The sequence below is a fragment of the Alexandromys fortis genome, unplaced genomic scaffold, assembly GCF_014885135.2.
Source record: "Alexandromys fortis isolate MF-2015 unplaced genomic scaffold, M_Fortis_MF-2015_v1.1 scaffold_22, whole genome shotgun sequence".
NCBI classification, from domain to species: Eukaryota; Metazoa; Chordata; class Mammalia; order Rodentia; family Cricetidae; genus Alexandromys; species Alexandromys fortis.
The window spans coordinates 1003512-1031190 of record NW_026067900.1 but is presented as its reverse complement, the minus strand read 5'-3'; the positions used below and the strand labels follow the sequence as shown (position 1 = coordinate 1031190).

General features: G+C 48.5%; 1 protein-coding gene across 22 annotated transcripts; it reads left to right on the top strand.

The window, feature by feature from the left end:
- The first annotated feature begins 467 nt into the window (after window positions 1-467).
- Tpm1 (tropomyosin 1) lies at window positions 468-27679 on the top strand. Of its 22 annotated transcripts, none has more exons than XM_050124942.1 (10): window positions 470-722; window positions 1551-1676; window positions 1883-2008; window positions 13563-13696; window positions 16252-16369; window positions 17461-17531; window positions 17784-17859; window positions 18855-18917; window positions 19193-19262; window positions 20655-25747. In XM_050124942.1, the coding sequence occupies exons 1-10, from the start codon at window positions 609-611 to the stop codon at window positions 20735-20737; spliced, it is 981 nt and encodes a 326-aa protein (XP_049980899.1). In that variant the 5' UTR covers window positions 470-608; the 3' UTR covers window positions 20738-25747. The 22 variants fall into 22 exon arrangements, with proteins under 22 accessions (XP_049980931.1, XP_049980851.1, XP_049980899.1 ...); XM_050124951.1 differs by lacking the exon at window positions 17784-17859 and adding an exon at window positions 18307-18382 and having other exon boundaries at window positions 478-722; XM_050124933.1 differs by lacking the exons at window positions 17784-17859; window positions 20655-25747 and adding exons at window positions 18307-18382; window positions 26833-27679 and having other exon boundaries at window positions 487-722.

The window sequence follows — 27679 nt, the reverse complement described above, 5'->3', positions numbered from 1 at the left end:
TCCCAGGTCCAGATGCGGGGTGCAGAGACTGTGACAGGCGGCCCCCAGGCTTTAGGTTAAGCACCCCAGAATCTAGATGCCAAGTGAGACCAGTGCACACGCGCCACCTGCCCTGTTCCCAGGATCCCGGGTGGTTCCGGGCGGGCTCTCCTGGGGATCCTGATGGCCAGGCTATGGCTCTGGGAGGTGGCTAGAGACTCGCTCAGCGCCGGGCTCTGCTCCAGCGAGGTCCGGGCGCTCTTTCCCAGGCGCACAGGTTTAGAAATAGGACGGCCTTGCCTGGCCGCCGCCTCGGAGGCTCGGGTCCCCATATATAGTCATATCCACCGTCAACTGGGAGGCCGGCAGGAGGCAGCGAATGGGCGTGCGGGCCCCGCGGGAGGAGCGAGGAGGGGGCACGGGGCGGAGGCAGGAGACTGGGAAAGGGGGCAGGAGGAACAAGCTTTTCCAAAAAAGTATTGGCTGTCCTAAGGAATGCGGTCGCCCCCCTGGGAAAGTACATATCAGAGAGCAGCAGGCAGCTCCGCGCTCGCACTCCGTCTCAGCCACCCCACCGCGCTCGTGTCTTTGCTCCCGACGCTGCCTAAGGCCCCCTCGCCACTGCCACCATGGACGCCATCAAGAAGAAGATGCAGATGCTGAAGCTCGACAAAGAGAACGCCTTGGATCGAGCTGAGCAGGCAGAGGCTGACAAGAAGGCGGCGGAAGACCGGAGCAAGCAGGTCTGCGTCTACCCCGCCCCCCACCGCCCCGACTCAGCCCCCGGGACCCCAGCGGACACAATTTCCCCATCCCATCCCAAGCCCAGGGTGTCCAGGGGCGCGCATCTTAAAAAAAAAAATAGAAAGGAAGGAAGGAAGGAAGGAAGGAAGAAAGAAAGAAAGAAAGAAAGAAAGAAAGAAAGAAAGAAAGAAAGAAAAGGGAGTTAGGTTGATTGGCTGATTCTAACTTTTCTGTCTTGTCCGCCGAAGATGCTAGTGGCCCTTCCAGAGTCCGCGAGGTCCATAAACTCCCTAGAGAGGCTCTTGACCCTCGGGATTGGGAACCAATTTTGAAAGGGAAAGGGAGAAAGGATACCAATTCTCGATGTGACTGAAGGGAAGGGTGGGGGAGTCCGGCAAGGCTCAAGTCCTAAAGTGTCCGAAGTTCTTTGAACTTTTTGGTTGGGGAGAAAGAGCCCCTGGATAAGAGATGGAGACTTTGGAGGGAAGAGGGGGACTCACTTAATTATTTCCTAAGAACAAAGATGGGACAGACTAGAAGACACAAATGGAAAGCTAGCCAAACAGGGGCGTGTTTCTGTAACCCTTCAAGTCGGGGACCTGAACTCTCTAAGCTCTCCGCAAGAGAGCGTGGTTCCCGGGAGGGGGGGTGTTGAGAGATGAGTCACTGAGCGGTTCCAGGTCTAGGAGAGAGATTACCTAGGGTCCCTTAAGCCCCAAAGCAGCGATCCCTCAGCCCCAGGGCCCCAGCCAACCTGGCACCCGTTTGTTGTGTGTCTCACACCCGGTCCATGCCGGCTGCCCGCGCCCGCTTGCCGCTGCCCCCAGCTCGAGGAGGACATCGCAGCGAAAGAGAAGCTGCTGCGGGCGTCGGAGGACGAGCGGGACCGGGTGCTAGAGGAGCTGCACAAGGCGGAGGACAGCCTCCTGGCTGCAGACGAGACCGCCGCCAAGGTACCCGGGCGCGCGGCGTGGCACGGCACACGAATGGCTAACTTTCTCTTTCTCTCTCCCTCCCTGTCTTTCCCTGTCTCTCTTTCTCTCCCGCTGTCCCTGTCCTTTACGGTCTGTGCACCCTCACCCCGCGCCTTGCGGGATCACGCTGCCTGCCGCACCCCACACCCTCCCTCCTCCCCTCGTACTCCACCGCCAACTCCCAGCTGGAAGATGAGCTGGTGTCACTGCAAAAGAAACTCAAGGGCACTGAAGATGAACTGGACAAATACTCTGAGGCTCTCAAAGATGCCCAGGAGAAGCTGGAGCTGGCTGAGAAAAAGGCCACAGATGTAAGTGCACGCTCACACTGCCTCCCTCACCTCCTGTCCGTGTGACCATTCTGGGGGTCACCACAGGTACTGCAGAGCAAAGGAAGGGGGGGGGGGTAAACCTCCTCCTGCCGGGACACCTGCACACAGCCTGGCTGTGGCCCAGAGCACTGGATGACGCCTCTGACTGCCGCTGCGCACATCCGTTTATATTCCGTGCATTCCTTTTTCTCTTTTTCCTCTTCTTTACCTCCTCCCCTTTGGTCGGAGGTGGGTGGGTGAGAAGCTAAGAGAACACAGCCTCCGAATTGGGGACTTATGGAGGGGAACTTCGCCTCCTGCTGGTATAAAACTTCTGAAGTGTGTGTCATCACCAAGGTTTGTGCAAGACAGAGTTTTCTTGTTTGCCACTCTCAGTGGCCTCCATTGATGAGCCTAGTCTGGACACAGAGAGCCTGGTCTTAAAATGTACTCACACTCTTACTTCAAAGGCTAATCTTGCAGGCTACAGGGGACACTTTGAGGCGCTCTTTCTCACTAGGCAAACCTTAAGACCTGCCCAGGGAAGATGATACTTGCTTGGGTCTGCAGTCTGAGGCACGAGATCCAGAAAGGACGCAGGGAGTTATATATAGCTCAGTGCTTTATAAGGCATAGAGAGCTGGCTGCCCCCCGCCCGCCCCACCCCCACCTGTCAGCCTTCTGACAACCACCGCATACTCCAGGGGGTGATAGACACAGCTCCAGCTTGGCTATCACCCTCTCCACTGCCCTTCGGAATCTTAACTACAGAGCTAGCCTCTTCTGTCTAGAAAGTCAAGCTGAGGGTCAGTTTTCCAATGGACTAACTTCTTTTCACCCCCACATTCCCCTGGAGAAGCCAGTTAAGCCTAGAGGCCCAATTAGAAAAGAATTCCTTGAGAAGCTGATAACAATTCCAAGAATGTGTGAGTAGCAGACAAAGCTACACCCGAAAGTTGAACCCCCAAGTCTGACAGCAGTTTGTACGTTTTGGGTTTTGTGTTTTTGGATAATGTGTAGTGCAGATTATCCAAGGGTTTTGAAACTGGCAAGGCCTTTTGTATCACAAAAGGCTTGAGATTTATCTAGTGTTCTTGGTAACTGAGTGGCCTAGAGAACCAACAACTGGGATCAGACAAAAAGAAAACTTTCAGTGACAGTTAAGTTCCCTGGAAAGGAGGCTTGGGGGAAGCATGGTTTAGTGAAAACTCTGCTAAAACCTACCTTACTTTAGAAAAAAAAAAAAAAAAACCAGCCTCCGCCAGTTTGTATAATGTGAATCAGATGTCTGCTTTGTCCGTGCTAAATGGAGGATGCCCATCTCCCCCAAATCCTCCCGCAGGACATTTACTTAGGTTTTTCAAAAGAGCCGCTGATAGATCTAGGGGAGATATTCCTTATAAGGAAAGGAATTCAGAGAATTTGCAAATAGCCCAGTGTGAAAGAAAGCGGGAGGAAAAAAAGTTACTATAATTCTTAAGGGGATGGTAATAATTGTTGTAACTATGGAGTGGTAATCTCGTCTTCAGTGAGAAATTGTGGAGGGGGGTACTGGAATGGGGTGGGGCAGAAGCAGAAAAGAGGCTATTTAAAGTCAGCTGTGGGGCGGGGCCAGGAGGAGAGGGAGGTTCCTAACACCAGTTTTGGTTCTCTCTCTGTGCTGGAGGAAAACTGTCTCTAAATATGGTGAGAGTGTGCACTTCTCTGTTTCTTTTGGTTAGTGTATTTCTCCTCTACCTCTGTAAAACACCGTTGGCTCTTTGGAGACTAGGAATGTTGAAGGGAGTTCTATTTAGAGGCATCTTGACTCACTTAAAATAGCTAAGACTTGAGGAGGAAAAGACAGGTGTCGCTAGCGGGGAGAGGCGGAAGTAAAGTTATCCTTCTGGAGAGTGGCAGTGAGGACGTTTTACTCTCTACTGTTAAAAAAGTACAGTTTTGATTATTATTACTAAAATCATGTTCCCATTTTACCAAGCTACTTTACAAGCTATAATCTTCCAGAAATGGTTGTTTTTCCCAGTTTAAAAGGCTGTCACTCAGGAGCTGGCATTCCTAGCAATCTGTTTTGGATTTTTACTGGTTTTTCCACCTACAGGAGGCCGAGTCCTGTTAAGACTCCATTATCTTGGCTTCTTCCCCCTCCCCCCCATAACTGATGGAGCTGATATTTGCAGGATATGAGTCTTCATCCCTCTAGGTCTCCTTCCTGATGTAGTGACTCAGGCTTAACCAAACTCTGGTTTTCCCCTGGGATCTCTTGGGGTGGGACCCAGCCACAGTATTTCCATCCCATAGCTAAACCTAACAACTAACTGCCCATAGCTCTTCGGTAGTGACATCAGCTTGAAATAAACTCTTAGTGTTTGAAAAGCAAGACATTAAATCACTAGGGTGGCTGCTTACTGCACTGGCAAGTGGCCAGCATTTTCCCTGTCTGCCTTTGGAGGGTGCAGATGCCCTGTCTGGGTATCCTTAAGGTTGGAGGCAGATGGTCTGGGAGCTTTGGGGAGGAGCTGTACCCGCTGCTGCTCAGCGAACCAACAGCTTGGAAAACCAAGCAAGAGTCTCCACCTACAGGACTTGATTAAGGCCCTAGCTGGAGTTAGTAGGCTTGCTTTCTGCAGCAGAGACTGGAGGGGACTAGGAATTCCAGAGGTGTTCTGGTTTTGGAAGACAGCCTTGGCAGGAGTGTTTTCTTTTTCTACCTTTGTTTATAACACACACACACACACACACACACACACACACACACACGTGCACACACACACTTAAACAAGGACTGACTTTAACAGCTCTCTTTGACTAAGATACAGGAGGATATAAAGCCCAGAGACTTGACAGGCTTTTAGAAACACAGTAAAGGAGGGAATGGCAGAGATGGCTTCTTAGAGATTGTATCTGTGTGACTTTGCAGCTGGTAACCAGAGGCTCTGTCACAGGCTTCTGTAGTCTTGTACCTGGGGTTCATCGGATTCCCAGTATCAGACTGAATTAAAACCAGGAAACGTTAGGATGTTTGCCTTGTCTGAAATTGCACAACTGGACACGGGGCCCAGCCAAACTCTAAAGGCAGTGCCTGTGGTTGTTTAATTATATCGTTTGAGTCTTAACTGTATGTAAGGCATTGTTCAGCGTTTTATAGTATCTGATAATTCTCAACAGTCCCGCGAAGAGCCCTGTGCTATTATCCTCGTTTTTAAAAGATGAAGCCCCGAGAAGGCATTTGTCCAAACCTACACAACCAGCGGAGACCTAAGAGCCAGATTCAATTCTAGAACTGCTGTATTTAGAACAGTCTAACCACTCCGCATTGTCAGATAGGAATTTACACTTAACGAGATAACTCAGGTGTTGGGGTTCTTGTAGTCAGGAGCTTGTGTTCTGGGATTCTTTACAAGAACCGGTTTCCCTGAGGTATTCATACCATAGGTTCCAAGTTCCTTGTTGGGATTCTGGGAAGTCGGGATTACAGAGCGCTCCGGACTGCCAACAGGAGTCGCCATGGCCTTTAGCATTCGGAATGATGGCGCTCTTTATGACCAGAACAGTTCCTTTAGGGAGCAGTCATATTTTGGAAGGCTCGTATCCTGGCTCAGCTTCAGAGTAATCGGGATTCCAGAGCGCTCCAAGCGGCCAGCAGGAGTCGCCATAGGCTTTAGTATCTAGGTCCTCTACTTGGGGCCACCCAGGCGCGGCAGCGGAGTGGAAGCAAACGCCCTCCTGCGGTGGCCTCGCTCCAGGCGAAGCAGCCCAGAGCCGGCCGTCCCCGCGCGCACGCGCAGTGGTTCCACCGGCTGCCTGTTTCCCGGGGTCCGCGGTGCCCCGCCCGCCTGCCAGCCGCGCCCGTCCTCTGCTCTCGCGCACCCGCCCGCGGCTCTCTGCGGCCCCGAGGCCGTGACTTCCGGGCTGCTTCTGGGCCGCAGGGGGCGCCGGCATTGCCTAGCCGGCCTGGGCGGAACGCGCCGGACTTGGGCTCGGTAGCTGCAGCAGCAGAAGCAGCAGTAGCAGCTACAGAGCGCTGAGACAGAGCGCAGCCTCAGCCACCGCCTGGCCATGGCGGGTAGCAGCTCGCTGGAGGCGGTGCGGAGAAAGATCCGGAGCCTGCAGGAACAGGCGGACGCCGCGGAGGAGCGTGCGGGCAGCCTGCAGCGCGAGCTGGACCAGGAGCGGAAGCTGCGGGAGACCGTAAGGGACCCACCCATCACCCCGAGGCCCCATGCCCACCTGGCGCACCTAGGCCAACTAGAACCCTGCTGCTCGGTCATGCCTTTGTATCTCTCTAGTCTAAAGTCAAAAAACCTCGGCGGGTAGCAGGAACGCTGTTGAGAAGGTTCAGGGAGCGGTATTTTCCCCCTAAAAGGACTGCATTTCTGGGGCGATCATGAATTGTGTCCCAGGGACGTGCACTTTGCGCTACTGGCATTTATTTACTCAAACTGGGGTTGGAAGGAGGAGTCCCCCCTTTTAAAGATCAGTCTCTGGGGAGAAGCACTGTGGGACTTCGGGGCCTTCAGATGCTGGACTTTCGTCTGTGTCGATCCTGTGATTCCTAAAAGCTATTTCTCTATGGAGGTTAAAGACATAGACAGTACCAGGTTCTGAGGGAAGAACTAGAACTTGCAGAGCTTGCATCCCTTATAGCGTTAGGTTTCTCAGTCTTCCCATCTTCCAAGTAGATATCCCTCTACAATAGATATCCTTTTGTTGCGAGTTTTGGAAAAAGTTAGCCAGACGTCAATGGTTACTGGTTATACCTCTTGCCGGCTACTCCTCCTCTTTACCTAATGTAGTACCTGGCTTCCTTTCTTCGTAAAGCAAATGTATCCAGCAAATAGAAACAAGGTTTCAAAGGGAGTTTAGGTATTAGAATTTATCGTGTGTGTGTGTGTGTGTGTGTGTGTGTGTGTGTGTGTGTGCCGCATGGGTATTTGCACATGCCTGTGTCTTAAATCAAGGTATTCAAACACCTTGGGAGTTTTATGACAAACTATAATGTGGTGTCCAGCTGTGCTTAATATACACAGGACTGTTCCAAACTGAGTCATTCCTCCAGGCTGAGTGTTTGTAATGGTTGCATGGCTTGCAGAAACTTCACAACATGTTTTGTATAAAATACAGAGAACCATGGGAGTCTTCCTAAGAGGAAGGCCCAACTAGAGGAAGTTTAAGATAAAAATACAGATAAAGATTTTAAAAAAAAATCAATAGCTAAAAGATAGCAGTTTTAGCTTGAGAGGACTAGTTAGCAAAAGTCCCACTGTAGAGGACTCCAGGTGGCTGGGGATACATTAATGATGAGCCATGCCTGGCTAACCACTATGAATCAGTGAACTAAAAAGCAGGATGCAGAGCACTGGGCCCAGTCTGGCAGTATTTGAATCCTGGCCCATCTCCTCTCTGGCTGGGGACAATTGTTAGTGCTTTGGTTTCCTCTGAGTCTAACGTGGCTAGTATGTAAAGAGATCACAGCGGGGGCTTAGCAGACAGAGGTAGTGCTACTTACACTGCCCTTTCTTAGCAATGTCCAGCCCTGCCCTGCCCAGCATTCTTTACAGTAAAGGCTTGGCAATGGCTCCTAAAAATGGCTTGACTCACTTCATTACCCATAAAATTCCCCCATTTAAGGCTTTTAGTCAACAATTATTTTTCTCAATTTTAGGAGGGGAATTAGGACTGTGGTTTGAAAAGGCATATTAGTGATGGACCCTCACTGGACTCCTGGCCTAGTGATTGGTGGCGCACACAGAAGACACACCTGCTGTACCTTGTTTTGGTTTGTTTGTTTTTTGTTTTGGTTTGGTTTTGGTAACAGCATTCGCAGGCTAGTTTGCTAAGGACAGAGCTTTCATTCATTTCAAAACTTTATGCCTTTATTTAGAGCAATTTTTCAAATCCCTTTTAAAGAAAATTTAAGACCATTTTTCAGGACTCCTCTGGCAGGGTGATTGGTCAGGATTCACAACAAAGGCTGAGTATGACCAGTGAGACTGATGCAAACTGCCTGACTCTTAGGCTGGAGCTCACGTATGGATGAAGCTAATCTCAGTCGTTATTAGGCATAGCTTAGGCTGTGAGTTAAGCTAGCAGTTTCTCTTGGCAGCAAAGATTAAGGTTTGGTGACAAAGCCCTGAGCCACTGCAGAAACTATTTCAGTGTAGAGTTGGCTCCGGTTCAGGTACTCCGAGGTTCAAGCAGACCTAAGGGGCCCTCTTAAACTGGTATGTACCTTGGAAAAAGCAGATATCGCTTACTTCCTCCTTGTTTGTTTTCCCAAGGTGTGTGGGCCCTTCAGAATCTTGGAATGAAGTTACTTTCCTTGATGGAATGCTGGACTCTAGGTCTTGTGTCCTAAGGATTTTGTAGGGTGGTAAGATGTGTGTTTCAAGTAGAAAAAAAAAAACCACTTCTCTCTCCAGCTTTCTGGGTAGAACCTGGCAGATGAGGAGACTTAGAAGTGCAGGCGGGTTCTTGATGGCTAAGTTTATTAATCATGGGAACGAACTGATTTCCAAAACTCCCCAGCCCTTTCCTGACTCTTGAGCATTGGCAGCTTCTTCTGGAACCAGGAAACAATGTACTCTGCTTGCCCTGCCACTTCCAGGGTGGCTGTGACTGACTGGACTCGGGGACTCCAGGTTCCCACTTTCCCATGCAGTCACAGCAAGGCCCCTCAGGACCTCGCTCTCTTCCTTGTTGCTACGCCAGCATGCCTCCCAAATTACAGGCTTCGGCCCAGATAGAGGAGACTGTGTTTATCTGTTCTCCATGGGAGTGCCCCTAATGTCCGTCCATCCGTGTGTGTGTGTGTGTGTGTGTGTGTGTGTGTGTGTGTGTGTGTGTGTTCCCTTTCTTGACCATATAAGGGCAGAAGTTTTGCTTGGCTCTAGTCACTTTGGTCTTGCACAGCAGGCTGGGTGAAACCCTCTCTGTGTAACTACAGCTTACATGAAATAAAAGACCTGACCTTTGATCATTTCAGGCTCCGCTCAGATTCAGCCAGGACTTTGAGAATATATTCCAGATCCCTGGCCTTCAGAGTGAAAGGGTTTTCTTCTGTCTGTGCTGGTGCACACACGGGACTTTCATGTCCGCCTCCGATTTTATTCAGGTCTGGTTTGGAATAGCATTTTGCAGTGCTGAAGTGGAAACACGGCTTTCTCTACACACATAGTCCCTTGTTGGGTCGGGCGATAGCGAGCGCCTGTTTTCTCTGAAGGTAGCCACTTCCTTGTTTGGGGGCAGGGCAAAGGGTAGGAACGGTGAGCTGGCAGGACTTCCTTGGTGGGAGTTAGTACTTACAGGGCAGGGAAATGTACGGCACTGAGGTTCTCACACGTGTGAGCACTGGGTGGAGGTTTAACCAGGGCTCCTAATTGCCCCGCTATAACAGTCTCTTTCTGAGTAGCTCACTACATGTTGGGTTCCAGGAGCATTTTTGAAATAAAAGAAACCAGCAACTCAACTGGAAAGGCTTTGCTGGCAGTGTTGTCAGACGGGGCCACTGTGAGAAGAAACCTAACTCAGTGCACTAAGAGTGATCTACATGCCCAGGAATAGTTTGCATCTGGGGTCTCGACCCTCCCCAAATGCCTTATTTCTGTGTGCTTTTGATTGATAGGCACAGGGCAGTAGGTCCGTTCTGACAGACAGCAGCAACAAATACTTAAGACGACCTGGGTGCTGTGATGCCGAGACCCTCGGGAAATATCTAGCAAAGCTTCAACCCTGAGGAGAAAACCAAACCGGAAATAAGCTGGTGAAGGTGACAGGTGTGGGCCTGTGGAGCACAGCACATAATAAATCAGGGTAACTCATGCATGTCTTCTCTGCGCCTGAGATGGCCGAGGCGGAAGCATCGCCAGCCAGCCTAGACATCAGAGTCTCAAAATGAGGGTAGGAGAATAAGAGACGGGACTTTTATTAGGAAATTAAACTTGTCTTGGGGTCTGAGAAGATCTTCAAAACTGTTATGCCAGCATAAGAGAGCCCTTGGAGCAGAATGCAAGGTTCCCCCCAGGAAGGTGGTTTGTCAGTGAGCCCAGGTACCAGTCTCAAGCTCTCATTCTTGAGGGCTAGAGGGCAGTGTCCTTGTGTGAGCTCCTGGCCACTCTAAAAAATAATCGAGATGACTTGCTGATTTTCTTGCAGTAACTGCTTTGCTGATGTTAGCCAGGATCTATCCAGACAGTCTCTTAACGTACTTGGGGTACTGCAGGTCAGGGGATGGTAGGGAACCTTCCACTCTGGTGTCTGGGAGAGACTCCAGGGGTGAGAACCACCAATCCCAAAGCATCCATAAACTCATATTTGAGAAGCCAAAGGGCTTGGGTTTCAGTCCTGCCTCACATTGCCCTGATGGAGCTCTCCCGAGCTTGCCTTAGCCCTCTGGGTTAGAGGTCCTTCTCTTGGTCTTAGTAGAGAGCTTGCTGGCCAGCTCCTGCAATCCTTCCCAGCTTCCTTGGGTGGTGACAGAAGAGAAGAGCTTGCCATTTACATTGTGGGTCCCGCCCCTTTGCACTGACCTCTCAGTCTCTAGGCCTGGGAACCGGGAGTCTCTGTTTCTATTACACGTCTCCCAGTGGCGTCGTCTGTCCAGCTAGTGGTGGCCCCTGTGTGATGTTCAGGTTCTAATCCAGTTCAAACAATGAAGCTTCATTACATATACTTAAGAGTGTCTCCTCCAGATACGGTCTCTATAGCTTGGCCTTCTCCTCTGCCAAAACTGGCCCAAAGGAACCAGTCCTAAGTCCAGCCACTGAATAGGCACCTGTGTGAACCCCTTAGCTGGTCTTCTTGGAGGTCGTTAAATAACCTGAGTGTCAGGGAGTTTAGAGTTGTAAAAACCGTGCTGGGGGAAGGATGTGGGGGGATATTTACAAAACAGTACTCAACTGAGCTGCATCAAGAGCCAGAGGAAGTGTGTAGAGGGGGTGGGAGCAAAGAGAAGGAAGCGCAGATCGAATGTGGTGGGCCCTTGTGTGCAGAGAGGCAGGAACGAATATGGGCTGCCATGGCTTCTGGTGCTGTGTGCGCCCCGCTCCCCCCCCCCCATTCATTCCCACCTCTGCACATCGGCAGTCATCCTGTGAGCCAGTCGGGTCCTCGAGGTTTGGTTCCACTGTAGGGAACTCAGGATTTCATGCGAAGAAGTGTTTTTAAAATCCTGCCCATGTTTATCGGATTCGCCAGCAGCAGGTATAGTGAGGGCACTGCTTTTATCTTAAATGATAGTGATTTTATTATGTAACACTATAGTAAGAAAGGGTCTTTTGAACATGACCTAGGCACTCTAGAGAAATCCATACCAGCCCTTCTTGGCCTTTAAAAAAAAAGATTTATTTGACTTGTCTAATGGCTGATATTCTTATAGTAACTAATATTGTAATAACTAATATTTTTGTAGCAACTAATGCTGGTCAGGATTAGACTACCTGGGGCACTGGGTGTTCAGAGGTAGCCCAGGGGTCTTGAAACCACCGATCCCAATTGACTTTCTGTTTTTGTTTTCTGTCTCCACCCCACCATCCTGTTTGTAAAAGGAATAGATATTTTTCTAGAAATGAAATACATGTAAGAGGAAGAAATTTAACCCGATCCAAAGCTATGACCTTAATATGTATATATTTCCAATTAACGAGACTGAGGGAGATGGCCCAGAGATTAAAAGCACTTGCTGCTCTTATAGAGAACCTGGGTTCTGTTCCCAGTACCCACATGGCAGCTCACAACCCTCTGTAACTCCTGGCTCCAGTTCCAGGTGCTCTGGAACTGACTGTAAGCACACGTGTGGTATAAAGCACGCGTGTAGGGAAACACCAGTACACATAAAATAAGAAGATAAAGGAACGGTCGTTCAAAGGCAGTTAACTCTCTGTAGTTGAGAAATTGGTTACTCCAATCCCTCCACTCTTCGAGGAAAAACTCAGTCAGCCAGGACATTTCCAGCTTGGCCCAGTTCCAAGCTGTTCTCCGATAATGATTGACCTTGTGGGCTGGTTCAGTCCTAACTGCTCCTCCCATTCATTCCACACTGGCCCTGCTTCCTGCCACGGGCAGCAGTTATACATAGTAGCTTTTTTCTTTGAGATAAAGAGTCTAAAATGTTTGTATGTGTGTGTGTATACATATATATATTTAAAAAAAAAAAAGACCGCAGCCATTCATGGTGGTGGGAGAGTCCCTGTTCACTGCCATTGCTCAGATAAGACCTACGCAGACCTAGACTAGCGCCTAGCCGCAGGGTCTCAGTTCCTGTGACTCAAGGCCGCGACTGCTGCCTCTCTCTTAACTGCACACGCTTTTCTAGTTCCCTCTGGAGCTTTGGAAGCTGCTGTTGTTTAAATTAGGGTGCTTTCACTTGCTCAGTTCTGTAGACATTTATGGAGCCCAAGCTCTGTGGAGAGTGGCCTTGAGTTTAAAGACAGGTGCGTAAGCAGAGAGCTGTAGCTAGAGCTCTGAAGCATGGATTGTGATTGCAAGAAAAATGGCTCCTAAATATCCTAAGGGCTCATCAGCCTTTGGTGAACACTGGTTGGGGAAGGCTGAGGATAAATACTGCTACCTAGTTAGCAAGGCCCACCTTCCCTTCCAGGCAGTCTAGGCTCAGGGCTCTGATCACAGCGAGACTAGGACTCAGCAAAAGTACTTACTGTAGGAAGCAGTCATTGCCTGCCCACAAGAGAAATACTTTAATTCAAAGCTTTTTTAATTAAAAGATTAAAATAAAAACAGTATCTATGTTGCTTTTCCCCTTAGACTTGTGAAATTTCTTGTTACAACCTTGACTTTTAAGAAACTCCAATAAGCTTAGGGGAAAAAAAAAAAACCTTGGGGCAATTTATCTTGGCCTTGTTCCAGGAAGGTCAGTTATTCTAAAGAGGTTACCGAAGAGGTGGGGCAAGGGGGAAGTTTCTAGATGGTATTAGATCTCCATATGGTAAGGTTTGTTGTTTTGGTTTCGGGTTTTTGTTTTTTTAATTTTCCTGGTATGTGTTTTTAAAACCACTGGATTTTAAAATATTCAGTCTCATTGTAAGGCTCCTTTGAGAAGTCGCTTAGAGAAAGAATAGTTGGACGAAAACGTGGCATTCTGACTTCCGATCATACTGCTGGGGACTCTGCAGCCGGGCCTGGATAGGGCCTAGTGTCCCCCTTTCCAGCCCGCAGGGAGCTGTGAGGAAGCTTTCCTTCAAGCAGCGGGTGAAAGGCAAGGCATGGAGACTAGGGCAGGACAGAGCTGTGTGAGTGTGTGTGAGCACGTGAGAGCACGTGAGCGTGTGCGAGCGCATGTGAGCGTGTGTGAGCACGTGAGCGTGTGTGTGCTGCTGATAGCCCACTCTCTGCTGAGAGTTGTTTCTAGGTTTGTGTCTTTCCAAGTGTGATGCTCGTAAGTGAGGACTTCAGCTGGTCAGGACTTGCAGTACACTGGAAGATAGCTTACACCAGGCCCCGGACTTCCTGTCTGGAACCAGCACCTCCTTAGTCCTGGCCAGTTTCTGAAGGTACCACCCTGGCTTTCTCCCAGCTCTGAAGTGTCTCACTTTCTGCCTAGGCTGAAGCTGATGTAGCTTCTCTGAATAGACGCATCCAGCTGGTTGAGGAGGAGTTGGATCGTGCTCAGGAGCGTCTGGCCACAGCTCTGCAGAAGCTGGAGGAGGCTGAGAAGGCCGCAGATGAGAGTGAGAGGTGAGACTACACCATCCAGCTCCTGAGTGTGTCTGCACACTGCCCAACACACACACACTGAGAGGGAGAAATGGCTTAGCACTTAAGAGCACTGACTGCTCTTTTGAGGACCGTGGTCTGAGTCCCAGCACCCACATGGCAGTTCACAAAGGTGTAACTCTAGCCTAGTGCTTCTGATGCTCCCTTCTGGCCTCTGCAGGCACCGGGCATGCATATGATGCACAGACGTACCTGCAAGCAAGATACCCAGATACATAAAAAAGTAAAATAATATAGCCCAAGAAGTCTCAGATCTAGAGAAAGGAGGTATGGTAACCAAATAGGTAGAAGAGAAAGCATAGATAAACCAGATCCGACCTACAGGCTCTGCAGAATTGAAATGTTCTGGATTTAATACATGTGTACACACAGACACAGTCAGGGGCTTCTGTGTTTTGCACCTACTTCTACTGTAACCTGACTTTAAAGACCCAGCCTTGTCATAGTAAAGGGAACCATGGTTCTTGCAGGCCAGCTTTATTGATTTCTTTCTTACCAGTAGAATGGAACACCTGGCAAGAAGCAACTTATGAAAAGAAGGATTTATTTTGGCTCATGGTTCAAAGGGACGCAGCCCATGCTGGTGGGCAAGTTATGGTGACAGGAACATGAGGCAGCTGCTCACACACTGGGTCCACAGTCTGGAAGCAGATAGCAATGAATGCTAGTGCTTGGTTAGCTTCTCCTTCTTATGTCGTCAGGGACCTGTGGAATGGTGCTGCCCACATTTGAAGTGGGTCTCCCCACCCTTACAAGCCCCGTCTATAAACTCCCTTACGGGCGTGCCCAGAGGTTTGTTAACCAGGTGATTCTAGAACCTGCCAAGTTAACAGTCCATTTTAACCATCCCACCACACACTGACCTCATGCAATCTGAAAGGCTTGTTAAATCTGTACTTCGCTGTGCGAGCCACAAAGTGTGAGAATACTTCATGAGGCCATTGGCATTCTATTGGTCGAGGGGTGGCATAGCAGTGTGAGCTCAGAACAGTGCCGGCATGCCTTACCCCTGCGGTGAACCTCTGCCCTCTGGCACTAGATACAAAGAGTCCCTGCAGACTTTAGGGCTAAGGAACCTTGTTAGCTTAAGTTTTCCTCTTGTTCTTTACTAGGGCTTAGTTTTCTTTGCTGGTCAAGAGTAGTCTTGCGCATAACTCCCTCCCGGTAGTGCACTTTGAAGGCAATCTGGCAGAACAAGACTGGAGGAGAGGGGATGTAGAACTCGTTTATTTTGATGATCTCTTCTGGCGTCTGAGGGCATTGCACACACGTGGCGCATATGCAAACACGTAGACAAACATTCACAGACGGGAAATAAAAATCAATGCCTTTTAAAGAATAATGCTTTATTAAAACTGCTTACTTAAGTTTTGCTAAGTGAAATCCATATATGGTTTGCTTATGCCACAAATCTGTAAAATCTAGATCAGCTAACATTTCCTGAACTGTAACACCATGCTACCATATCCGGTGCCAAAGTCTTGCCTCCCAACACCTAGTCATCCATTTTCTCTCTTTCTCTCACCCCCTGGATACCTGGAACTCTCTATGTAGATGAGGGCAGCCTCTAACTAGAGATCCACCTGCCTCTGCCTCCTGAGGGCAGGAATTAATGGCATGGGCCACCACACCTGGCTGTTCATCCATTTTCAACCTGAGGCTTCCCTTAGGAAAAGGGAGTAAGGGCATGATTGCTACATTAACAAATAAAGCATGGTAGCTTTCCTTGTTCCCATGCTCCTCGGACTCAGATAGTCCTGACATAGCTCCTTCCCACTTAAGAATAGGTAGCTTAGGGGCTGGAGAGATGGCTCAGAGGTTAAGAGTACTGGCGTTCTTCCAGAGGTCCTGAGTTCAGTTCCCAGCAATCACACGGTGGTTCATAGCCATCTATAATGAGATCTGGTTCCTTCTTCTGGTGTGCAAACATACATGTAGGCAGAACACTGTATACATAATAAATAAATCTAAAAGAAAGTTGTGTGTTTTTTTTTAATAGGTAATTTAGAAGTTTCACCAGTACCCAAAATGTTATCATTTTGCTGACCTTCCCTGACACCTGGGTACCCTGTCCCTTTAAGAGACAAGCTCTGCCCACCCCCAATCGTGCCCCCGCCCTTCCTGATGAGGCAAGCTGATTTGGAACCTCACTTCATCCCCTCTCTCTGTTTGTCCCTCTTCTGAAGATGTAACTATTGCCTCTCCCCTTCCCCTACCTTTGTCTTTATCTCTTCACTCCATAATCCCCTTAGGCATTAAATAAACTCTGTACCCAAACTCTCTCTGCATGGCGTGTCTGTATCCCACGGCCATGAATCTTTCCCAGAGTGCACCCAAAGACCTCATTCACAGTGAGCAGAGAGAAATATGTGTCTTTTCTGCAGTCTTGCTCTGTGCTTTGGAAAATGAATGGCTCTCTGTTCAACTTTGGTGAGCCCTGTGTATGGAGCCCCATGTCCCACAGCAACACTGGTCATCTCTCCGTCTCTGATCTGCCCCCTTGTTTGTCTTTCCAGAGGCATGAAAGTCATTGAAAGCCGAGCCCAAAAGGATGAAGAAAAGATGGAAATTCAGGAGATCCAGCTGAAAGAGGCCAAGCACATTGCTGAAGATGCTGACCGCAAATATGAAGAGGTCAGTTTCTGGGGCCCAGAGCCTTACAGACTCACAGCTGTGACCCGGAATAGGATACTGTCTGGCTCCCTGGGTCTAGCAGTCAGCTTCCCTCATAGAAGTGGATGGTTCTGGGAAGCAGGATTCCTTTACCTGCAGAAACTGCTTCTTATTGTGATGAAGCCAGCACAGTCACCTGCACTGGGAGGAGAGACCAATACCTCCCCATACCCTAAAGGCTGGGACAAAAACATCTTAAGCCAGAAAGAGGGAGAGGCAGGCCCTTAGGAAAGGAAGCTGGCCTGCTGTCATGATCCAGATGTTTCAGTTCAGATACTGTAGAGAACATGGACCCCAGAGCTCATTAGGAGATTTCATAGAGACCTCTCCAGGGTGGTCGAAATCCTTCGTTATCCGGGCAGTGGTGGCGCACGTCTTTAATCCCAGCGCTCAGGAGGCAGAGGCAGGCAGATCTCTGTGAGTTCGAGGCCAGCCTGGGTCTACAGAGTGAGTTCCAGGACAGCCAGACTGTTACAAAAACAAAGAGAAATGCTTCGATAGTCCCCTATGGAACAATGCGTGATGGTGACCGCAAGGGTGACTTAGGTTCCGGTTTCTCTTTCTGCATTTCATCACGATTGTCTGAAACTGCCCAGGGCTTGGAGCTGCCTCGGAGGAACCTTTCCTCTGGGCTGGCGTTTCTCACTGGATCTGGCCTTCTGTGCAGATCTCCGTGTGGTGTAGTCTCTGGGTTTATTTTTGGTGCTCTCTCGACGGCCCCCTTCCTTTTCAGTCTAAAATGCCTCCTCATGTCTCATCGTCCTGCTATTTTTAAGATTGCAGATTTCATATTCCTCTCATTCCGAGAATTGCTGTGGATGCTGTGTAATTATCTAGACTCCACCTGGAGCTAACCACTCCGGTCTGTGAGCAGGGGCCCCAGTCTCTGCTGAGGGCGCGCTGCCTGTCTCTAGTCTGCGGAAAGAAGAGCGGTCCATTTGTAGTCGACTAGAATCCCTAGGGCCGGTGGATGTGATCACTACCCTATATCCACCCCCTCTATACCAAGTACGCAAGACCTCAGTGTGTCTGCTGTGTTTGCCCTGCTGCAGGTGGCCCGTAAGCTGGTCATCATTGAAAGTGACCTGGAACGTGCAGAGGAGCGGGCTGAGCTCTCAGAAGGGTAAGCGGGCCCATTGCCACCACATGTGGGGAATGCTGCAGAGCAGTGACTAAAAACAGCATGACCTTCTAGCAGCTGCACCTTCACCCACCTCGGCTCCCGGCTCCTCGCGTGCTCCTTGTGCTGCGGATGAGCCATGAGCGCGGACCATGGAGGAACCATGTGGGGTGTCTGTGAATGCGTGTGGCACTGCATGCCTTACCTGCACTGATTTTGTGAATGGCCTTGTGCATTTCCTGTGTCCACTAACAGCCAAGTCCGACAGCTGGAAGAACAATTAAGAATAATGGATCAGACCTTGAAAGCATTAATGGCTGCAGAGGATAAGGTACTGACGGCTCACGTATGGTTTTTAGGTTTAACTGCATCCCAGACAGCTTTGAGCTTCCGATGCCTACTGGTTGGTTTGCTGTAATGACTGTACCTTCACTACACCCTCTGCTATTTATATCTTGCTTCAAGTGCTTTCTCTTGGTCCTTTATGCTCTTTGTTTTTCCCTTCATAAATACTCTGAGGGGTGGCCAATAAGAAGCCAAACGATCACAGCGTGGAGATGCTGGATTTTGTCCCTCTGTCCTTCCACTGTTGTGGCGGAAGGCAGAGCCCATGGCAAAACCAAGCTTCGTGCCTCGTGGTCTGGCTACTTAAGGCAGCCCCCACCCCACCCCGTCTCTAGAACTCAGTTTTCATTTTTTCCCATCCCTCTCCTTTTTTTTCTCTCCTCGCTCCTTGGGCTTGTCTCCCACCCTTTCTGCTTCTGATCGAAAACATTAGCAAATGTGCCGAGCTTGAAGAAGAGTTGAAAACGGTGACGAACAACTTGAAGTCACTGGAGGCTCAGGCTGAGAAGGTAGGCCAGGAGCAGGGATTGGGGACGACACCTTTTTAAAGGGCTGCTCCCAAGAAGCCCTGCTGGTGAAACTAATGGCGCAGGAGGCATTTTAGCAAGGGGCAGCATTTTGAGACAATTTCCTAATGGTTCTTGGATGGTAGGATGGTTTTTTGTTTGTTTGTTTGTTTGGTTGGTTGGTTGGTTGGTTGGTTTCTTTAAACAAAAAAGATTAACAGAGAATGTATCTTATGTTGGGCAAATCATCAATTCAATTGAAGCCAAACGCCAAGTGGATGAGTTCTCTCTCTCTCATCCCATGTAAAGTAATAGGCAGGAAAGCAGAGACTGTATTGTAGTGTGTCATGTGATACCTGAGGTCCTGTTACCTGCTAGGGGATCCCCAACATCTGTTGGTTGGGCTGGCACGTTCCCTGTGTGAGTGTGAGAGCCGCGCGCGGCCTGACGTCTGGACCGCTCTTTCCAATTACAGTACTCGCAGAAGGAAGACAAGTACGAGGAGGAGATCAAGGTCCTTTCCGACAAGCTGAAGGAGGTAATGCGAGGCCCTGGGAGAGGCTCTCTGGATGGCGGTTAGGGTTCTGTGGCGTGGGTCAAGGCACCGTCCTTTCGAATCCAACGGTCCAAGTCAGGCACGTTGAGAGGTTTTCTATGTACCGTGTTAGCTAGCTGCCGTCGCTCACAGTAGGGACTCAACCTGACTCTCCCGGGTGATAAACACCTGAGGTCCGTCCTCTGGTTTTCCCTGTATCTGTAGCGACTGGTCGGAATCTCCCTGACCTTCACTCAAGTGAATGTAAATCCTTACAGGCTGAGACCCGGGCTGAGTTTGCCGAGAGATCAGTAACTAAGTTGGAGAAGAGCATCGACGACTTAGAAGGTAAGGTCGTTAACCTCTGCAAGTCAGACCTCGTTGTTGAATGTCTTGGTAAAGCAGCCGTGCCATCCGAGGGCTTCCACCCTGACTCCGTCTTGCTCTCTCACTACCTGTCTGGCTCGGCTCTCCTCTGGGGTTTTCACCTGTGACACTGAAACTCTCGGACCCCTTGGGGGTGGTTTGTCAGAACCAGACAGCTTACTCTAATTTCTCGGACTTCAAAAGTGGGTCTGGGCTGTTTTTCACTGAGGGAATAAGTATAGATGGATGTGACTCTGCTTTATTCTGTGTCTCTGGTGATATTTCCTAACTGTCAGAACAGTGTGGATGTGTTTTAGACACGCCCATCTTCCAAGTGTGTGCCCAGAAGAAGACCTTGGTTTTCTTTTCTTTTTTTAAGCCATTCATTAGCAATCAATAGGGCAGCAAGTCTCAAGACACTTAAGCATTCTTAAAGAAAAAAAAAAAAACCAACCATACATCACAGGGAGAAGGGGTTGAAGGAGGGCTTGAAGAGTGTTTAATTACCAAGACAGCAGCCACTCACCTTTGATCCCAACGCTCAGGAGGCAAAGGCAGGGGGATTTCTGAGTTTGAGGCTACTCTGGGATATACAGCAAGTCCCAACCTAGCTATGGAGACTAGAAAAAGAAATAGAAAAACAAACAAACTAACAAATAACAATAAGAAAAAAGAAGACAGAATGGGATGTGGGCACAAGCCTGCCAGTGTGTGGCAAGTACAAACCCACAACCATTACAAAAATTAAACTGCAGACAAGCCCCAAACTGTGGCTTCCTTTTCTTTTCAAACTTCTGGTGGTAGCAACAGGCACCTCAAGAGAGAGAACCATGGGAATAATTTAAGAACCTCCAAAAAATCAAAATCCCATGGTTTTTGGGAAGAAGGCGAGTGGTTTGAAGGTAGCATTGCAGATTGTCATTGAAAACTGAGCTTGCTGCCTTTGAATATACCCCCCTCCGTCCCCCCCCCCCCCACAGCTTATAGCTGCAGGTTGCTGACTATTCCAGAGTAAGCAGACAGCTCTGTGAAAAGAAAGAAGTTCCATTGCCCACCAGGGGACACAGTCTTCTGTGGGTGTCTTTAGGATTTAAGTTCATTGGTATTACCTACCCTTGGTGTTGTGTTTTTCATATTGAGTCTTTCTCATTTCATTTTCTAATGGGTTTTTGTTCTCTTTGTTTTTGTTCCGATTCCTTTAAAAACAAATCGCACGCCTCCTGCATTGGCCATCTGCTGCGGCACCAACCCCTTCATGCATTGCCCTTTCCTTGCTGACGTGTCGGGATGGCGCCCATGCCACTCTTGCTCACCCTCCATCTCTTGACCATTCTCCATGTCCTTGCACCTCTGCCTTCCACTTCCTGCTCATAGATGAGCTGTACGCTCAGAAACTGAAGTACAAAGCCATCAGCGAGGAGCTGGACCACGCTCTCAACGATATGACCTCCATGTAAATGCTCATGCACCCTGCCTGCTCGCATCCTCACCCTCATGCTTGTGTGATGAACTCACCATGGCTCCCTTCTCAGTCTCCGCTCTCCATTTTTGCACCTTTTGTTGGCTCTCTTGCATAGCCTACATAGCCACAGTCTTTTTCACATTGTGCTAACAAAGACCAAATAGATCCAGTCCACGCAAAACATTCCAGAGTCCTTTTATTTCACAAATGCAAATCTGGCTTCTTTCCACTGAGAGATGAACTGGACTCTGAATGGCCCTGAGTACTATCCTTTTAAAAACCTTAAACCAGACTCAAATAAAACTAGAAGGCCGTGTTGCAGTGACGCAGGAAGCTAGGAAGAAATACCAGGTTGTTTCCTGGGATTCTGTGAAGTACAATATGGTCATTTTCACTTAACACTGTTAAGTTTAAAGTATTCAGATTATCAAAAAAATCTGAGGAAAAGGAAATGGGCATGACCAAGTACATATCTCTGCTTCCTGTAACGAATTACAGAGTATTACCAGCCTTGGTAGTACCTGACTTTTATCTCAGTACATGGGAGGAAGAGGCAGGTATATCTCTTGAGTTTGAGGCCAGCCTGATCTATAACAAGTTCCAGACCAGCCAGGGCTATATAATGGGACCCTGTCTATAAAATGAGAGAGAGAGAGAATTCTAGATCAAAAATGAATGGTTTCCTGAGGAACCAAGTCTTTTATTTGCTGTGTTTATTATATTGAATGGAATTAAAATACCCACAGTAAATGCTTGCCACTGACATCAGAGAAACAAAAAATAAAACATTTACACACTATGAATTTGTAAGTTAATGTTCATATTTCACTCATGTGAGTAATAGTTGGCCTTGTTTGAGGACCCTCAGACATACACAGCTAATGTACATATTACTAACCACACTTGTGCCCCTTGGGATTCTAACCCTTGGAATGTTTCACAGAGGTTCTAATACCGCTGGGTTCCATCAGAGCTGGGAATGGCATTTCTCTAACCATTCAGAAATATAGTAGCCCCAGGGGCATGCCATGTGCCTGCTGCCTTGGAGGTTCCAGAATATCCTTTAGAGACCTGGCTGTCACCATAGAAACAAGGGCATGCCTCTTCCGGAACAAGGTCATCTGTAGCCCGGGTCCACCCCAGTGCTCAGATGTGATGCTCTGTGGGGTAAACTCTTGAGTATGACGAAAGTCCCAAAAGGAGGGCTTAGTTTAAGGTTTATTTTTAAGTTCTGTTTTTAAAGTAAAGTTTGTAAGATCTTCCTCGAGGTTGGCCCATGACAGCCTTGGGTCCAGACACTGGTTGGCACAGATGGCCTCCCCCAGGTGTAGCTGGCAGTGGGTTTACACGCCTTAATACTCGCTTGCATTTCACACACTGCATTCACCCGTGTGGTTTTCCGTCTTCCTTTTCCCTTTTCCATTGCACCACTGTTTCTCTCTCTCACCTTTTGTTTCACACAGATAAGTTTCTTTGCTTCACTCCTTCCAAGACTCCTTCGTCAGGCTGGACGTCCCACCTCTCTGAGCTCTGCATCTGTCTGTTCTCCAGCTGACCCAGGTTTCCTTTTAGCGCCCAGCTTCGGGCCGGGCACATCCCGTGCCGTCTGTTGTACAGGAGCTATCCACCCAGTGTACAATAAACACTGCAAGCTATTCCCGTTTGCTATCTTTACTCTTATTTATTGACGCTTTCGTCTCAACACCGAATAAAGCTGCAGTTCGGCTTCCTGCATCTCGGGGTACATTTTTCTTCTGAACACTGTATGCTAACATCAGGAGTCTTTAAGTGGTAGTTCCTTGTGCAACTTTTACAATAATACCTGGCTTTGAGATCCTGGAGTGAGGGCCCAGCCGTCTGTGGTTTTGGGAATTGTGATAGTTCTGACAGTTTGGGTTCAGAACCTCCACACGGTAGATAGTGGGAATCAAAATCTGGCTTGAGCAATGTCTTCCCTGCCAAAAGTTTAGTTTGAGGTGTGGCACCCTCTCTGTGCTGGTACAGAGATGGCTCCATCTGGGTTCAGTAATGGAAGTCTGTGTAGCCATCCTGTACTCGGCAGCTAGGGAGTCTGCATATTGTGAAGAACTAGGACTCTAGCACTGTAAGTCATGGCTGTTGTATTGTCCTATTGCACAGAGATGAGTCGGAGCATTTGTCTTTAAACACGTTCATTACCCAGATACACTCATTGTGGACACAAAAATCACATTATAGGATTTCTAAATATTAGCTGCATTTGAGCCGTGGTTTATTTTTGGGATCTGAAGCACAACATATATTCTACAGAAGGTGTGCTTATGTAAGGTGAGTTTAACCCCTTCGCTTCTGAACCATTGCAGCTGATTCACAACCCACCGAGCCCAAGAAGCGATGCTTGCTATCGCTCACAAACAGCTAAGTAGCCTTTATTTGAGAATGAAGACTTTAAAACAATGTGGCCTCTAGCATCTCAGCTCTTAACGTCAGCCTGGCTCCGTTCCTGGGTCTTAAGCATGAGTAACCCTCCTCTGGCTCAGGGTGGTGCTTGTTAGCCTAGTAAGACTGGCATACCACTCTCCTCAAGTCAGTTTGGGCAAACTCGGAAAATAGCCATTTACTCTGAACTCTTCAGAGCAGAGCGAGTTTTTTTTTTTTTTTAAACAGAGGGTCTGGATTAAAATATTTTAATTAATGATATGGTTGACTCTAATTTTAGGATCCAGGCAGTGTCTCTTCACCAAAGGGTGCAAAGGCTTCTGCAGTTTTCTGGGGTTTTTGGGGGGGGGTTGTTGTTTTGCTCTGTGTTTGTTTTTCTTTCCCTGAGGCTCCTTGGGCCCCCTTTTCAATGATTTTGGAACCTTGTTCTCTTTAAAGTTCAGAATAATAGTAATGCCCTCTCTCAGAGCGTTCTGTCACAGAGAAAACAAGACTCTTGGGGTTCTGCCAAGCAGACATTAAAGCATCTTGGGATACAAATTTCTTGACTTTCCCCAAGATTTCTCACTCTTATGAGCATTCGCTGTGGGGGAAATAGGAACAAATGGATCATGAAGAGTAGCTTAAGGTGTGTACATCAGGAGCATAGACAGCAAATTTTGAGTTTATCAAGAACCTGTTTAGTTGCCTTCTAGTTGAGCAAGGGCCAGACTGTATCAGCAACTCTTTCAAGAGCTTTAGTTGAACCAAACCAATAGCATTGCCAGCTCTGAGACCAGATGCCTCAAGACAACTGGGGTCTGTACAGAACAGGAGAGAAAGCCCTTACAAATGTGTCTGGTCCCCGCCTTGAGGTCATCTCAGTCTCCAGCTCCCTTGCACATAGAAGGAGCAAGGCCCAAAGTGGGTTGATATGGGGAGCACCGCCATTTAATCCAAATTCCTAGTTGGCCTCTGGATTCCCTAGGGTGTCCCCAGTGCTTTCCTCTTCTAGAGAGCCAAGCATGTGGGCTCAGCAAATGGGACAGTCCTGCCCACCGCTCAAGGTGCTGGTTCCCATGACGTTACTGTGGATGTAGTAATGGTAGTAACGGGGTTTCTGGTTTGCAACTTCTAAGTGTGGGAGACACTGGAAGGCAGCAGGATAGAAGAGCTGATCTAGGTGTGCTCTTATAAGCTGGCCATGTTGGAAGAGAGTCTACACTGGCAGACGTTGTGTGTTTGGAGCCAACAGAACAGAAAGTCTCACTGGGTGCTACCTGGAGCAGGTGACAGCTGAATGGAGTTTTGGATATTCAGAAAGTTTAGATAAGAGGAAAAGGCATGGGTTGAACATAGTTCTTCATAGTACGTCCGCAACAGACATCAGGAGTGTAGCAACTTCCCCCACTTCCCACCGTTTATGAGAGAAAGTTGAGAGAATCGCTGCGTGCCCAGCAGTGAGAGCCGCGGTTGCTCACTAGGCAGTAGGATTCTTAGCTCTCCGAGATCATCAAGTAGAATGTCCAGGTCCACAGAGTCACCGTCATTCAAAGCAACCACACACACCCCACTTTTCCTAGTAGGTGCTAGCTAGCTTCTTTGTCACCAGGTGTCCCCTGGCTCATCAGACACAGGCTGAGTTCTGTGGTGGACTGCTTTGCCACCTGAGTGGACTACAAGGCAGTACCTAAAGCTTCTATCACACTGGGCAAGTGTAGATGTTTGAGAAGGTTTATTTAAGGGGGGGACGCATATCACAGTGTACATCCGGAAGTCAGGGGACAGCTCGTCCAAGTTGGTTTTTTCCTTCCACTGTGTAGAACCTGGGGGACCCAACTGTCATCAGGCTCTGTCGCAAGCACCTTTACCCGCTGAGTCATCTCCCTGGCCCAGTTTTATTTATTTTATGCACGCTGTCAATACCCAGCATGAATCTCATCGTCTTGAAGCACACAGATAAGTTCTGAATCAGGCGGAGTGGAGATAAACAACTTGTTTGCTGTGGGTGACACACCACTGAGGTCAGAGGAGAGTTCAGACTTTGTATGTGCCCCTGTGTCTAGAGGGGGGGTCTTTCAAAACACGTCCTTGTGGCGGAAATGGTAGCACTAGCTCAGCACGACCCTGCACCTGAGCAGTGAGGATGGGGTTCAAGAAGAGTGGACAGAAGTAGACTGGTCAGGGGCTCACCTAGAATCTCTGCAGAGCTCTAGCAAGGAAGGCATAAGTGGCAGGACCTGGCCTCCAGCCTGGCCTTAGTCCCCAAATCTGTTGTCCCAAACTGCACATAACCTCAGGTCACAGGATGGTTTTAATGAGGTGCAGAAGGAGCATTGGTTCCTTCCGGCATCCTGCACCTCCTTCCTTCTGTTCTACATCTCCATCAAGGTTCCAGCCCTTTCTCCATTCTCCCAGGCCTTGCCATACACCGTCGCAGGGCACAGGGTACAGGACCTTGGGTCAGGGTATACCACTGCTCTCCTGTGTATCCGTGTTTTCCAGCCTGTTAACTGCCTCTCGCTGATTCGAGCTAACCTCTTCTTCCTTCTGTCTCCTCTTTTCTGCTAACCCTTGCTGACCTGTCCAGACCAGCTCTACCATCAACTCGAGCAAAACCGCCGCCTAACTAACGAGCTAAAGCTGGCCCTGAATGAGGATTAAAAATTTGTGTGGAGAAACTTGGGCCAAGTTCTAGGAATGGAGCCCCTGTTCAGGAAATCTATGACTCATGGGATTGAAAACGATCGCTTTCTGCAGAAATGGGAAGGAAAGGCATTGGTTGGAAGACCAGTCTTGCCTTGTTTTCCTCTGTATGTCTCAGTTAAATCCTCATTAACTCCCCCCAAAGTTTTTATGATATATTACGTATACGTGAAAATATTTATACCAATCAAGTCAGCCCTTCCCACATCAACAGGTCCACTTTGAACTGACTGATAATGAGGGCCTCCCCCTACCAAAAAAGTTTTGCTATTTCCTCTTAATCAGCTGGGAGTCCTCCTTTAAATATCTATTACAAATGTGTGTCTCTAACATCTTCGTAACATGTATAGTGTTTGAACTGTGATTCAATGTACCTATGCTTGGGCAAATAGCTTTTGAAGGCAGGAGCTCGTATCAGAAGTCCCTGGTGGAAAGGTATGCTTCCTTTAGCTCAACGGTGTTGGATTCTGATGGGTGGCATTCTAATAAGTAGAATACCATAAAAATACTAAGAGACTGTCCTAATGAAGTGTGCATGAGGTGTGTCCATAACCATTTGTGAGAAGTAGAAATAAACCGTTTAAAAAGTGGTTAGAAACCTATTTATGTCATCTTTGTTTTCGTGAGGTTGTGTGCTCGCTCACACAGCTACCAGATCTTTAACTGCCTGTAACCCAGAATCCTCTGCTGGTATTAACTTCAGTTTGTGTAACAATGCTCTCTACCTGTATTTGGTTTTTTGCCCCTCCCTTGTTCCCGCAGCACCCTGTGGGTGAGCCTTCACCAAACACACCCTGCCCCTGCCGTCAGGGTGGATGGATGGTGTAGATGCACCCCGGGCCTTGTCTGGAAACGCGTGCTGTCTTGAGCATGTGGAGTGCCGCTCCTCTTCTGTGTGTGCGACTGATGTTTGCTTACTACGTGTGCAAACCACTACCACGCCTGGCGCGCAGCTATTCATGACTTCATTTTCTAATCCCATCACAGAGAAAGTGGCTCATGCCAAAGAAGAGAACCTTAGTATGCACCAGATGCTGGACCAGACCTTACTGGAGCTAAACAACATGTGAGAGCCTCCTTAGCCGCGGCCACACCCCTTCATTCCCCTGTCATTGTTTTCTTTCGTTTTCAAACACCCGCTTCAGGAAACTCCTTCGACGCATTTTTATATACTTTTATCCACTGTCACCGAAACATCTGCAAAGAGCCAGCTAGGGCAGGGGGTGGGGAAAGACACACAGAGAGGTAAGGCCCGGTCGGGGCCCTAATCACTTAAACGTGCCATTACCCAGGGTGATGTTGCCACACTTCTTAGCGTTTTAGGCATGCGGTTCGCTTAGCCAGGGTAGGAAGCCTCACAGAGCCAGAAAGATTTCCAGCCAGAGTGCCAAGGTAGAGTCACCAAGAAGACTGATGTTGGAGACAATCGGGTGCGGATTGGTGCTACTTTAACCAGAAGGACCCCTGAGGGTCTTTTGTTCAATATTATACAGTTTAGACCTCCGTCCAACACTAATTTATTTTCAGTTTTACTGCAAGACAAGACTATGGGTTTCTTATGCCTGTCTTCATTAAAGTCAAGGGTCTGGAAGCCGCGCTGGTCTTTTAAGAGTCCCTTTCCTTCCCAACTGACACACCTGCAGCCCCTTCCAGCTCAGCAGGGAGAGCATTCCATGGGGAGTGCCCCTCTTTGCAGTTCTCCATGTCAGGGTGAAAGATCTAGGCACTACATACATAATTGGTAAAGAAACGGCATTTTCTGAAGAGTTATAACTATATGTAAACATTGTATAATGATATGGAATAAAATGCACATTGTAGGACATTTTCTAAA

Bases quoted from the DNA above. Each gene is read 5' to 3' on its own strand.
- Tpm1 (XM_050124933.1), top strand. From the start codon at position 609: ATGGACGCCATCAAGAAGAAGATGCAGATGCTGAAGCTCGACAAAGAG. The intron at 1,677-1,882 runs GTACCCGGGCGC...GCCAACTCCCAG, and splicing joins CAGACGAGACCGCCGCCAAG to CTGGAAGATGAGCTGGTGTC. The intron at 17,532-18,306 runs GTAAGCGGGCCC...CGAAAACATTAG, and splicing joins CGGGCTGAGCTCTCAGAAGG to CAAATGTGCCGAGCTTGAAG.